Source organism: Cydia splendana, chromosome 4 (genome assembly GCF_910591565.1).
Source record: "Cydia splendana chromosome 4, ilCydSple1.2, whole genome shotgun sequence".
NCBI classification, from domain to species: Eukaryota; Metazoa; Arthropoda; class Insecta; order Lepidoptera; family Tortricidae; genus Cydia; species Cydia splendana.
Window position 1 is genome coordinate 16,865,026 of NC_085963.1, and position 14,862 is coordinate 16,879,887.

The 14,862-nt window shown below is 35.2% G+C and overlaps 2 protein-coding genes and 1 long non-coding RNA gene across 4 annotated transcripts in view; 1 reads left to right on the plus strand and 2 right to left on the minus strand.

Moving 5' to 3' along the window:
- LOC134790055 (very low-density lipoprotein receptor) overlaps positions 1–8,393 on the plus strand; it is a 261,962-nt gene extending 253,569 nt beyond the window's left edge. The window contains exons 14-17 of the mRNA XM_063760812.1: positions 1,776–1,853; positions 4,050–4,165; positions 5,785–5,943; positions 6,862–8,393. Of these exons, the coding sequence (XP_063616882.1) occupies positions 1,776–1,853; positions 4,050–4,165; positions 5,785–5,943; positions 6,862–6,906 (398 nt within the window). The 3' untranslated portion in view covers positions 6,907–8,393. The remainder of the gene's footprint in view (positions 1–1,775; positions 1,854–4,049; positions 4,166–5,784; positions 5,944–6,861) is intronic.
- Positions 1–14,862, minus strand: part of LOC134790058 (uncharacterized) — a 444,063-nt gene that overhangs the window by 309,179 nt on the left and 120,022 nt on the right. The window lies entirely within an intron of this gene.
- On the minus strand, positions 8,558–14,314 carry LOC134790043 (queuine tRNA-ribosyltransferase accessory subunit 2). 2 transcript variants are annotated; one of them, XM_063760800.1, is made up of 7 exons: positions 14,124–14,314; positions 13,763–14,031; positions 13,120–13,301; positions 12,551–12,724; positions 11,977–12,175; positions 10,873–10,998; positions 8,558–9,833 (listed from the first exon to the last, which is right to left on the minus strand). In XM_063760800.1, exons 1-7 carry the CDS (start codon positions 14,238–14,240, stop codon positions 9,587–9,589), a joined length of 1,314 nt encoding a protein of 437 aa, XP_063616870.1. In that variant the 5' UTR covers positions 14,241–14,314; the 3' UTR covers positions 8,558–9,586. The 2 variants fall into 2 exon arrangements, with proteins under 2 accessions (XP_063616870.1, XP_063616869.1); XM_063760799.1 differs by having other exon boundaries at positions 11,977–12,179; positions 12,555–12,724; positions 14,124–14,313.

Genomic DNA, 14,862 nt, shown 5'->3' on the forward strand with positions numbered 1-14,862 from the left:
AAGGGAAATTGTGCTTTAAAAACAATCATTTAGGTATACCTACTGGAATACCAATTCACATAACTTAAGTCGTTTTAGACTCTGTTGCCCATGATGGGAAATTACCCAGCCTATTTATAGCCGTGGAAAAAATTCAAAAAGACATACGACGACGGTGGAATTTAATTTCGTTCGAGAAGCCACAGGCGTTATAGTTAATGCACTATTTATAGCATACTACATACATCTGCCAACACGTTCAATACGTACTATATTAGCACGCTCGAGTATACTTATGGCGACTACAAGTGGGGAAAAAGGGTATTTGTCTTCCGTTTCCGTATTAGGTAGTAAACAAACAGACCGCTCTCGGCCCAGTGTATTGTATAACAAAAAACGCAACGCAACATATACATAGGCAATAGGCACTTAAAACCGAGTTTAACTGAGTAAATTTTCTATCTTACGTATAAAATAATATGTTTTTATCATTTTTACAGCATTTTTTTTTTGTATTATCACTAATTCATGAAATTATCTTATAAGTACATATTTGCAAATTTTAATTGCTTTTATGTATTGCTTATCAACTATTAATTGTCATTCAGTCAGTGATACATAAAGCGACCTTGCCTAAACGCCGTACGACACCCTGCTATCGAAATTCAAAAAGCAATACGTTGCCCAAGCTCAATGGCTGGGTAGTGAATAAGGTGAGGTGACGTCACGACATCACGCCACCTTTCGTTTAGTCAATTCGGACGCGATCCGGCCCGGCGCTAGCGGCCTTGCTAACTATGTCTCTTTATTACATCATTTTATTACACTGTACTGTAGTTTGGCAGGCTCGTTTCTGCTACGTAGATTTACTTATAAGGCTTAACAATTAAAAGTAACCTGCATTTTTTTTCAACAGTAACACCGATTCAAAATTAATAGATGTTTAAACATAATTATGTAATTTATTTTATTATCCTTCTAAAAGTATCCTTTTGTACTGGATAACAAACGTTATCTGATTACAATTGATGTAAAACTAGAAACAGCTATGAGATAAGTGACGTGTGGTAAATTAAATCGAAGAAACTAGTAGTACTTGGTCAAAGTAAAGGGACCTGCACGTGCACACGCTCTTACTCGCTTAGAAATTTTTGCTGCGGACTGTATTTACTTTTTGGTCCCTGAATAGTTTATTCATTATCTATTGAATACTGCTGCTTAACTTAATAGTATTTTTGGAACACTACCTTCGTACTTTCGTCAGCTACGACTAGACCAATTTCGGACCTTTTATATCGTTACCGTTTTAGTTTATAAATTTTATTAAGGGCATAGTTAACATTAAGTCGTTAACAGTCAGTCAGTCAGTGACCTAAGGGTATATTATTACAAAATTACAGTTAACGTACCATAAACTGCCTTAAGGGATAGATCCTTAGGGATTTGCGCAAATATAGTTATGTATTGTAAAATAAATAAATTCTATTTTTGGATAAATACAACCAAAAACGTTCGTAACCGTTCGATTAACCTAGACAGCTGTAGTGAGTGTGAGCCGGATCGCACTCGGTTAAATTGACGGAACGTTGGCGAGTTTAGGAGGCGCGGCGCGGTCGGCGGCGGCACACTTGGCATTTTTGCATCAGTCGCCGAGAGCAGTGGTCGCGCGCTCCTCGTTGCACTCTATATATCGCTCTATTCTATCAAAAGTTCAATTACCCTCAAACTTGTCACTTCAACAAACATAAACATAACCTGCAAGCATTTGTTAAGTTTAATTTATAATACATCTACAGATTCGGTTAACCCAGAAGTGGAGGTGCAAAAACCGAAAGGTTCAAATGAAAATATTGTAGAGGAAAAACCTGTAACCAGTGAGTATTTTAACCGGCCATCCAGTTTCTTTAAACCAGTTCCTTCTGTCTTTACCTTACTGCTCCTTGAAGTGAACAGAATTTGTGGCATTTGAGGTTATATCGACGAATATGTTAATGAAAGTGAATGTGAAATAGTGTTACCTATAGTTAAATGTGTCTGCGCAATCGGATTTTCTCTTGAATTTTTTAATGATTAATTGGATTGAATGCCACGATTTCTGTCGCGGATTACGTTCCTGAATGGGTTTTATCATTGCCATCGCTTTCGATAAGATAAAATTACATTTAAATTAGGGCGCAGGAACCATCATATTAACATTCATCGCTATTCACTAACACGGTTCACTGTGAATGTTTAAAAGATATCTGTGTGTCTTCAACATAGGATTCCTAAATTTACAGGGAATGCCAAACGCCTAGTTACCAAGCTGATGAACAGCTTTGAATGTGCATTAAAGAAGTCTGTTAACACATATGGTGAATTCAAAAAGGGAAGGGCTATCAGGCCTTCTCTTGAAGCTAGTTCGTGACTACGCCAAAAGCGAGGACACTACTGAACCTCCAGAGGAACCGAGTTTACCATCTGTCGACGCAGACGGCGAGCCAATGAAGGTGTATTGGGAGAGCGATAAAGAACAGTTGGAAGAGAAGAATCAACCTTACCTAGACCTCTTCTTGAGAGACATCGCTCTGTCGAGAATACCGGACACCACCGACGAACCCACCAAAGAATTACATTACAATTACGACGGACTAAGTCTCAATTTTTTACCAGAGGCTGTGAAAAATTTTAACGCATTGGGTAATGTATAATATTGTTTTACATATAATCATAATATAACGGGGTTTTTCTAGCTGGGAAGACACACAGATTACTTGAACTGGGTGCATGTTGCATATTTACACGGATTACATAATGCTAAAACTAAAAAACATTAGGTATTTAACTAACAATAATTGCACACGCAAAAAACATAAAACTTTACTGGGTATATTCAAATTATTTTAAATGAAACAACGACATTCATGAAAGGATGTAACAATGATTTATCAACTAGTGGGATCATTACCAGCGGTAATTCCATTCATTGTACAGGGTTTTGTTGTGCATTATTGGCATCCACAACTCTACGACAATACCTGTCCTTCCTGTCCTCTTTTGTTTTCTTTGAATCCCCTTTGTAACAATAATACCGTGTGCAGAAGTTACCATACATTTAAACTAGGTTAGTATATTTGAGTAACAGTTGGCACGTTCCATTGACAGCAGCAAAAGGATCCTAAATAGATTAGTCTAGTTTAAACCGGTGTGAAAAACCCACGCAATACTTATGTGTTTAATAAAATGTGTGTATTGATTTTGAGTAGAAATATAGGTGCATCTATAAAGATATCAGTATCACCATATCCGAATTAATTACGATTATTAAGTTAAGTTTTGTATTATTGGCGAATACAAAACTTTTCTATGTATAATTCGTGAGCTGACGGCGTTTGTTTATTTTGGGTCAAATACCTGATCGGTTGACATTGAACTTGTTAGTGATTATTAAAATTTAGCAAAACTTCCTACGTTTTGTTGACATAAGCACTTAGAATGTGCAAGCAAGCAAATTAAACAAACACATCCGCTTGTCCTTACTTAACTTTCGATCTTTTCATGTTTGTGATTAACGCTTATTCTCTGGTGGTGGTTATTTTAGACCACAAGCAGGTATGTTTAGTTTCAAAAGCCGTGCGTTAATAATCTCAAAATTAGAATGGGCAATAAATACATTACCTACGCTGTTTTTGAAATTAAAAATTAAGGCACCTGTGATTTTTTTAAACAAAATATATCATCGTGTCTATTAACTTCGACTTAGAAAAAGTTTGTTAGGTGACAATGTCAGTAAAAGCAGTTTTTTCGGTATTAGAACAATGCCAGAAAACACATGTCGTTTTTCCTTAAAAACGCAAAACTAAACGTACCTGCCGAAGAATTACAGTGTCAAATACTTACATTACATTCCTTTGATATTTCCAATTCCAGTACGTGTTTATCTTTGTAATCTTATTATCCAAATGTATACCAATTTGAGGCATAACTTCAATAATTTTCTATACCTACCTAAACATAACATTCATGGGAGATATCAAGGGAGTCGCAAAAATGAGATATTTTCCTAACGATCGGTTTTTATGTAATTCCAGATGTGCCAGAAATACCTAAATCTGACCCAGGAATCTCAAACAACGGCCGCGACGCAGGCGTCATCGCCGGAATAGTTGTTGCTGTAATCTCAGGAGTCATCATATTAGCAGCATTGGTAAGTTGTCAATAAATACATCTTCTTTCTTTCAATATAATAAGTTCTCGCAGAAATTACCGCCAGAAAAAATAATCATACTTATAGTTTTCTTTTCAATCGGCGCGGTTTTGATATTGGCGCATTAGGTGTTTTTTTGCGGAAACGGATCAAGCTGATTACGAGTATTATTAGCTGGTCTGATGCTTATAATTTTAAAACAGTTTTACTTAAGTTTCACTAGTAGATTAAGTATCTACTTAATTCGTCTACAAACTAACCTAAAAAACTGACAGTTCTCTTACATAACTAGAGATTAAGTAAAGACTACTAAATAACGATTCTCACGATTCCAAAAACTAGTGATACATGAAAATCCATTGTTTCATGATTATTTTTCTCACGTTCTGAATGATTGTCGTGTAAATCAGTCGTCAAAAGTGAAAGTAAACCCAGTTTAGCAGATAACGTAACAATAAAAGGTTGATAAGAAATCCACGACCATGTTGCACATGTATTGTAAAATGCAGAAATTGATATTGTGATTAAATAAACTTCACGTTCTTCCTCCTTTTCCATTGGACCTACAAAACAAATTAACAAGGCCGTTGCAAAACTTTTGAGACAAAAAAGCGATATAAAGTTTAACCGGTTTAAAGACGCAGGTATTGGCTGTAAAATGCCGCAGATAGCTATTGTGGTACGATTGCGGAAGAACTGTCTCATTGCTGACGTTCGCTTTTTTTTGAAGAATGAATCATTAAGTATCTGATTTGAGGAGATTTGGCATGTCTAATGATTTGTGTAGACCAGGTAGTCTGATTTGTTTGTATATTCGCCGACTCTGAACGATCTTATTTGCAATTAAAGATCTAATCTCCGAATTTTCTAATAATTCAGTATAAACCAACTGTTACTTTACAATGATCGTGCTACACATACCTACTCGTACATATATTCGCCTGAATGCACGCGTACCTAGCATATTTAGGTGTCGTGTGACACCATTAGTGTTGTATTGCCGAGAAATGAGGTCGGTTTGTTATGGGATTTAGATTGCTTTCCGGAAGCCCTTCTATCGTTCGACTTGCGATTGTTCACTTCGTAGTAATGGGATTGTTCATGACCAAGACTGAAATAGGCGTGTTTTTAAAACTATCATTGCAAATATATCGGGCAATATATTGCAAAAAGATAAAGGAAGATATCTAGATAGTGAGTCGATATTAATCTTAAGGAAAATAACTGGATACATCAAGGCTCTTGATTGTAGATAAGTAATATATTGATTGGTTTTTGATTGCGCTAATGAATCGAATTCCTACTAATTGTAGTCGCAACTCGCAAGTAAACAGCGGAATCTTTAGACGGCGTCATCCACTTTCAACGGATGTTGATTGTAGATAGTTTTCTCGATAATAAATACATATAACGTAATTAGCGGAATTGGTTTGTCAATGAATTAATTGAAGTTGATAGTTTTCGATTACATCACAACGAACCGCATCATTAGATACAATCGGTTTAAAAAGACGACGAGTGCAGTAACAGTTAACCTTCGGCAAACAAACCATTCAATTGGATTCTCGAACTTTCGTCTAAAGTGGAAATAAATTAATGTTAATTGAATTGTTTTCTAGATTGCTGTGGTGATGTACCGGCACTACGTGCACCGCAACGTCACGTCTATGAACTTTGACAACCCCGTGTACCGCAAGACCACCGAGGACCAATTCGCGCTCGAGAAGAATGGGTACGCGCCCGGCAGCAAGCTGTACCCCAGCACCGTGGGAGAGGAGGTGAGAGCGCTAACTGCTATGGAATGTACGCTTAACATACAGAACAGCCTAAGATAAGTCGCGAAAACTCCGCACTGCCCTCCTTAGGAGCCAATTAATATAAGTGGGTGTTTTAGGTCACTGACCCTAATTTAGAACTAAAATTTCAAGATTTTAATAATTAAAGAATTTTATTTTTGAAAACATCAATTCGATTTCTTAAATAATACTTAACAATGATATGATATGACCCCAACTCGACTTGGCCAAAAGAAATAGTGTTGTAAATAACAAGATAATGCATAGTGTTAATATTAGTTAGGTGTAAGGTCTGCCTAAGACATTTTAAACTCGATGTACTTAGTTACGTTTACTAGGACATGTTTTAAGGAATTTGTAAAACAAGATATTTTTCGTTTAGATATTATAATTAAGGGCAAATGATTGTGCCAACATTTTTACCGCATCAGTATTAAATCATAGCTGCCAAATTATTGGTATTAAATTATAGGTAGATATTAATGCTGTAAATAGTCCCTTTGAGATTGCCAGTATATTTTTATTCTGCCTGCTTTAATTATCTGATAATATTTTACTGCCGAAAATTTTGTTTTACATGCTAAAACATTCGAGGGCTATTAATTATTGGTAAGTTGACTGTAGAACACAAACTTGGTATTTGTCGACATCACTAAACAAACAGTCACCATGCAATCGCGAAAAAAAAATCTATTGCCGAGAGGAATATACCGATTTTAAATTGTAGCAATTCACTTGTGACAGTTGTGACGTTGATAAATACACAAAGGTTAATAATTAGGTATAATAGTGCCACTTCATTTCTTTTGCGTGTACACGTTGGCTGTTTAGAAAAGCATAAGTACAATTCACTAAGACAAAAGCATGTTGATTATCATTTACTTTTTTTTTTCTTTTCAGGCTCAAGAACCTCTCAACACGCCCGGTACAAATGAGTTTGTATAGTGCTCGAGCTGGCAGTAAATACGTTATATTGTCGTTGAATGCGAAAAGAAAAAGACGGACAATGTGATACTTAAAAATAGTGAACCAGTGAATGGGTTTAAGCTGACAGTTTTACAGAAAACTCTAAAATAGTTAGCGTTAGTGCAGTGAAAGTGTGGCGATGATCGGAACCAAGTTCAGTTAGCTGTCACGCTCGCACCTTTATGGATCTCAAAATTATGAGTTTGTCATTTCATACGATATCGGGTCAGAAGGCCGAGAAACTTAACCGCGCTACTAAACCTGTGGTCGAGTATCACAATGTGCAGTAAAAGGGACACGTCTGCTACTACTTTTTATTAGACTGTGAATAGAGTAGAGATTAGATAAAATTGCTTTATCAGCAGATGCCTGGTGCATAGTAATTATTTATATTAACTATACAATTTTTATATTCAACTTTTAGTTAAGTGTTTTAATTGCTTTTGTAACGAACTCAAGAGATTGGTTGATTTCTTAATCAAATAAAATGAAGCTCATTTTTATATAGCGAGGTGTACTTATTTAGTGAATTTACAATAATGTTATAATTGAATATGTATGCATGCAGTACATAAAGTACCGAGGCACATGTGTAACGAATACAAAACAAAAAAAATGTTTTTGTTGTTGAAGAACAAAATATGCAACGATTTGCGTCATTGTCATCATGCACAAATATAAACATAAACTGATTTTTTAAAGTATTGAAACAAATTAAAGACTTTCTATTGTAACTTTTGTGCCAAAATGTAAAATTTGCAATAAATAACACGATCGTTGAACACGTACCTACTCTATTATTGCAAGCATTGTATTGTAACATTAACTTTTATCTAAAGCATATTGGTTGAAGGACTGGAAGGTGATAGGAGGTGGTTGGAGGCTTACATATTTATGTATAATAATGTAATTTCACTTCATAATGTCTCGAGATAAGTATTTATTTATGAAAATTTGACTGTAAATGGGAATCTGTTTCGATCTACGCATGTATTTAATGTGCCAACTAGTGAATTTTACTACTGACAATATATGAATTGTGTTTATATTTGTCTACTAATAAATTATTCCTATAGTAAATTGATTCCTATTAGAAGCATGTTTAGTTGCCTGGTATTTATTTTAAATATAAATTGTTATGCATTAGTACAGTTTAATATTTTAAAATTTTATGTAAAGGTTGTGTTTACCATCCTAACTAATATGATTATATACAATTATATAAATTACCATCATGTTATCTTACCTAATAAAATTATGTATTTTTTATTAGTAACGTTTGCCTAAAATTTGGAACGTGACTTTGTCAAGCAAAATCCTGCCAAATCCTATAAAAATGTAATTATATTAATGTAATTCAATTACATGATACTTGCACATTTCATACAATACGCATAGCTCAATAAGTGTGGTCACTCAAATTATTGTGTAAATATTGTCAGTAAAATATATGTAAAATGTGTTAATCATTCATTTTCATTTATCCGTCCCTCTTCCCTGGTATTCAAATATGGTACTTGCATTTCACAAACGTTCTTCACTTTCATTTTGAAAATGAAGACTAATTTCGAGAAAACCTAGTGTTCGTGAAACATAAGAACTATATCGCTAATGCTTAGACTGTGGATTACAAATAAAAACAAAATTTGCTGGTTTTAAGCTTATATTATTCAATTTAGATCTTTGGGTGCAACACGTCAACACGTGATTAGAAGTCCCAAGACATGTCCGCATCAGATTGTTAACAATGAACGTTAATCAATTAATGAAAATAAGGAATGACTTAATCCTATTAATTACACTGGCCTGCATCTTTGATAATTAAAACTTGAATGATTGTTTTTTTTTTTTATTACATTCGTATCATGTTAGGTTATAAATACAATCACTGCAAATACCACATTTTATAAGTCGTTACCTACTTATTCAATATTATGCTTCACGCGAACGTTTTATCACTAAACTGCTAGTTAATCAAGTATTTTATTGCAACCTTGGTAGGTACTTATTTGCGAAATGTTTTTTGGCGCACGTATTACCTGCTGATTGGTACGACATTTGGTTTTTTAAACCTTTTTCATGGTGAAATTGTTGATGCACCATTTCATTCGAGCTCGATAATGAGTAAAAATATCTTTCCAAGGTAATTATTATAGTTTGTATTAAAGCGTCCTTAATAATACATTAATTACTACATAGTACGAGACTATATATACTACAAAAAAGCTACCTACACATCGGTAGGACATCGTGATCCGAATTTAAGGGCCTCGTAGATTTCGATTTGCTTATGTATAAAAATGATTTACTTCGTTATTAATACATATCATATCACAAACAGCTACATCTAATTTCCCGTAGCTACCACCCAAGGTCCACCAACAAAGGTAATATTTGTGCTAATGCCATTGATCAGAGTTCACTAGCGACAACATTTCTATTAAATGCTTCAACTTTATCTTAACAGTCCATCAAGCCAAATAGATGCATTGTAAAACTAATATGGCGATGGTAGGTAACCACTGGAAATAATCAAATATGTAGTCAAAAGGCTGTGAATTCAAGAGATAATTAAGCCCCACAACGGGCTTACCCCATAAATATGTACATAACATTTCAAGTTTGTAATATTACTTTTACTCAATACATACAAATACTATCAAGCATTACCATTGGCTACACTAATAGAAACTTCATCAGTTACCCGAATTTTTTTCACAGGTTCCGCCTCTACATTTTCACTAATGTCACTATCTGTAACTGTCATATCGTCAGTTTTGTTTACTTGCGAGTCTTTATACAGTTCGTACTGTTTAGTGATGTGATGTCGGAATGTGTCAAACGTGCTTGCAGCAATATGTCGACGGGCGTGGTGGAACATCTGGTCGAAGTGATGGAGATTGTGACTGGAAAGGCAAGACATATAGATTAGAATTTAAAATTAACGTACCTATCTGACCTATATGAAGAGGTAAGATATTTTGAAAATATATGGGGGTTGTTTGGCTTATAACGCCATCATCATCTAAAGGCAATATTTTTATCTTTTGGCACAGGCGGTCTTTGTTATTGAATGCTATTATAATATTATGTACACTACGATCATTTCTCTACATGAATGGCAGGATATAACTACCAATAGCTTTAAATTATTGTTTAGTCTACTTGCATTCAAAGGCAACAAATTGTAAAAATATTTTGACCCAAGTTGTATTGAAGCGTCAATAGTAACGACATCTATTCAACCTCGTTACAAACACTTGGTCAGTGTACTTATGTCTCCCAATGCTACCTATCTTAGTATAGAGTATTGAAACTAGATGGCGTTAATTTTAGTAGTTCCAGTCGGTAAAATAAAAGAACTGAATATACAGCCGAAATACTGTAGCGAATTAAAAGCTATAAAGATATGCTTCAGGACCTCACCTCTGTATTCAACGATGTCGTTACACATCTATTCAACCTCGTTACAAACACTTGGTCAGTGTACTTATGTCTCCCAATGCTACCTATCTTAGTATGGAGTATTGAAACTAGATGGCGTTAATTTTAGTAGTTCCAGTCGGTAAAATAAAAGAACTGAAATGGAAATACAGCCGCAATACTGTAGCTATTTAAAAGCGATAAAGATGCTTCAGGACCTCAATTTAACCATCAATTATTTAACAGTACTGCCATCATACTATTACGTCACAAATTGTGTGAGACGAGACAGTTTAGACTTTGGAAGGCCCTACCGCAAAAATCGATAATTCGTTATCTGCCTTTATTCTATAGCATGCAAACAGACGAACTAACGAACGAAGTGGTAGGACTGGTAGGCACTATGTTTATCTCTCTCATTCAATACTAATTAAAATAAAGTAGAAATATTCCTCGTGCGAGACTAGCGCGATTGAATGAAACCCAAGCTAAATTTATTAAAATACTTGTCATGTAACTTACATGCTGAGCAGTACAGACGCCAGCATTTCCCGTGTATTTCGAAGATGTTGAATATACGCCCTTGTATATTTCTTGCAGGCCAAACACTCGCAACCCTTTAAAAGGGGACTGAAATCTTCTTTATATCTGTAAATGTAACAAAACAAGACCAACTTCAAAAACTTTAACACTTTATGTTTGAAGACGAACTGATATGTTTGAAGTCGGTGCTAAAGCAAATTTTTAACCTTTCATCTCTCGGAACGGGTATCCGTACAGTAATTATTGAATTCTAATTAATTATTAATTGGACCTCAATACCCACTGCCGTGAATCCGCTTTCCGATTTCCGGCATACGAAATATGATAAATAGACACCCAGACAAAGCTACGTTGACATATGTTTATAAAATAGTTGTCATTAAAATAAATAATTAAAATTGCAGCTTGTCATTCATAGTACCAAAGACATATGTAACTTCGTATAAGACGAATAAAGTCTAAGAAAAAACGTGCATCGGAATTCAAGTAAAAGTCATTCTTGAATAGATGCCGCACACACCTTTAGTCTATCCTCGGCTAGATGGCGTGACAACACCGTTTCATATTTAACAATTTTAACACATAGATATCAGTGAATGAACATGGATCAAAATGATATAAAAATAATAAAATCATTTATCCATATATATACATTTTTTGATAACTTTATACGTTTTCATTTTGAGTTTTAGTCGTGTGTCTATCGCAGATGGCAGTAAATTTACAGTGACTACAAAATTTACAATGAAAGGACTCCTCTATACTATCTATTCTTTTTGATAGTACCTATAGTAGTTACAAGCTCATGCTTAACCTTTTCGACGCCGTGTCAAACACAAAAGCTGTCACTCGGACACCACGTCACCGAAGTTTCAAAACTGAAATTGAACTTTATGCATATGCACGTAGGTCTATGTTGCTCTGTGGTTTGTGACCGATTAATCCGTCTTTGGCGTTGGAGTTGCGGTGCGGATATATCGGTCATTGGCGTCCAAAAGGTTAATTAGCATGGAAGAACTGTTATGTCACTGTTCCCTTTTTCTAGTGAAATAAGTTATTTTCAAACAAAATATTTCAACTTACTTGCTATCATTTAAATCTAATATACACAATTCATTATGGCTTTGGTCAACATTGAAGTTTAACGTCAAGGCAAATCCTTCATTGGTCAACTTCACTGGGTAAGATCCATCAAAGACATCATAGCCATTGCCAATTGCAGCCATTATTGCAGCGGGGTTCCAAAATCCTTCTAAAATGCGAACCATTTCCTTAGGCAAGGCTTTCTGGAAATGTTAATGTCATATTTAAAAAATTATTCAATCTGTTGGCACCTTTAAGGCCGCGGACTGGACACAGGCAGAATCGCAGGATAAAATCATATCTATATTCAATATGATTTTATCCTCCGATTCTGCCTGTGTACATATTACAAGACTTCACAAAAACAAATGGTATAATAAAATAACGTTTCAGTCATCATGAACGAAGTATCTGTAATTTGTATAGGAAGACAACCAAAATATGTGTTTAGAGTTCTAGAATTACTTTGGCTGTCCATGTAAACTAAAGGTCAAAGAATAAGCCATCTCACCAATTTATTTTAGCCATATGAACCCTCTAACATCTCATGTACTTGTTTGATTATGTTTGTTACTTACATTAACCCTCTTAAAAATAGATATCACATTGTCATCGGGCACATGTGTGTAATCTTCAGTGCCATCCAATATGCCCTGCAGGGCTACTCCTGACAAACTTTGCTTGTGCTCTAAAATGTGTTGAATGCTCTCAGTGCATTTCTTTTCATGACCAGCAGCTACTATAACACCTAAGAAAAACAAAAGTATACATTATTCTCTGATGTTCTGTAGTTTGTTATAGTTTCACTAGAAGAATAAACTTAGAATCAGTTCCAATATTTATAGCTCCTCGACTATGACTGGCAAAAATGGCTTGACTAGACACAAATGGTCACAGCCTGACAGGTAATATGGTTCAATATAAAATAGTCATGGCCGAGTCATGGCATTCTATAGGCATTTTAATTGCTTGCAGGCTATACAGCTATAGCTGTTCTTGCCATGTTTTAACAACTGTTTTTACTGCAGTATGCCATTATGAATCTTATAAGGTAATATTAAACATGAATATATTATCAATAAGTTTTCTACAACTAACTTGATCATTTTGTTCTCTATATATGTATTATTAAAATCTAATTACCTATCAATGAACCTCCTTGCAGTTGCTTTGAAGAATTATATCGCTTGACACATACATCAAGCATGCTGTTACTTCTGTTGACAGCCTTCAGGACCCTCTTGAAGCCTTCACAATGTGATGTGCGTCCATCTGCAACTGCCAAAATGATATCGGGTTTGAACAGCTCCATAAAGTCCATGTATCTGAAAATAATTGTCATAAACATATTGATTAATGGACATTAACTCTGTAGACCTCATATCATTCTATTTAATAACCTTGTAAGTCCCAGAAAATTCTGCGTTTATAAACCGACATAAATGTTAACACATTATGTTGTAATATACATTAAAATCTATAGAGTTTAAAACTCAATTTGACTTTGTATACTGCTAAAATTGATTCACAACTATGTCAGAGACAAACACCCGATTGCAGGCTAGCATACACTGGGCCCAAGACAGACCGGCTTGGAGTGCACTAGTGAAGAGTCTCCACATTCGTCACGTCCCTCAGCCATTGATTGCGCTCAGCCAGCCTCAGAGAAAATTGATTCAAACACAAGTAGGAATACAGAAGTGTCAATATATTGTTAAATCGTTTCATTTAACCCACCATTGCACATTTTTGATATGTTCAAGTTTTAATCAAAAACACCAGTTACCTGTCAGCACAAATCATTTGTTTGCCCCTTTTTGTCCACAATGGCACCTTGTCTAACTCAAAGTGTCCCAATGGTGCAGCATCATTCAAATTTTGCAATGTCGTGCAGGTTATATGGTCAGCGACTCCAGCAAACCTGGCTAGTCCCTCGCCCTGGGCTTTGACTCCCGCTTCTAAATGACTCGTACTGGTTAAAGGAACCCAGAGGAGTTGGGGGTTAGTAAATACCCGAGCTAAGACATCTGCCGTTAAATGAACTACACTCCCTCCCTGAAAATGATAATACGAAATTTTGTTCACTGTCTGATGTATATTATATAAAATAAAACCTAGTAACCATTCAGTTAACATGAGAACAATACCTGAGTAAGAAGTGCAGCTGTAGGGGTTTCAATTATCGTACTAGGTGACTTGGTGAATCCTGTTAGGGTACCAACTCGTTCAGCACCACACCCAGCCTGCTTAATTGTGAAACGCATTTTAATTATTATAGACAGGCTTTGAAATAAATTGACTTAGGACTTTGGAGTCTCAAAACAATAGATGAAACAAACGTGCTTTTGACAACTTTGATTTGACACTGACGCATTGACGCCGGTTTAACGGTTTTTTTTAACGTTGGCAACACAACGACACTGTCTGACAGCAATGAATAAAGTACTAACAGACAGGCGTACCGGACCGTCCTTTGGTCCGGACTAGAGATGGGCGCCGACCTCCCGACCTCCTCTACTCGATATTTACCCAAATTGTTGGGTATAAAAAATTTGTTCGTATAGTTGAAGATACCCATTATATAAATTAGATATTTCAATATTATTATCGTATATATATGAAAATAAGTTAAAATAAAGTATACCAATCACAATCACAACGACATTTTTAGACAAAATTAAAATATATGTATTTTCAGGATATGGCCCAATTTTATTTACTGAAACCGATTTAAATGAAATTTTGTGTATATATTTCAACGGGTACCTGGATTGTTTGAAAGGACTATTGGACTCAGTAGGTGGCTGCTGTCGGCATATCACCAAATGTGATATGCTGTAACCGATTTTGATGAAATGTTGTGTGTTAATTTCAATAGGTTCGTGG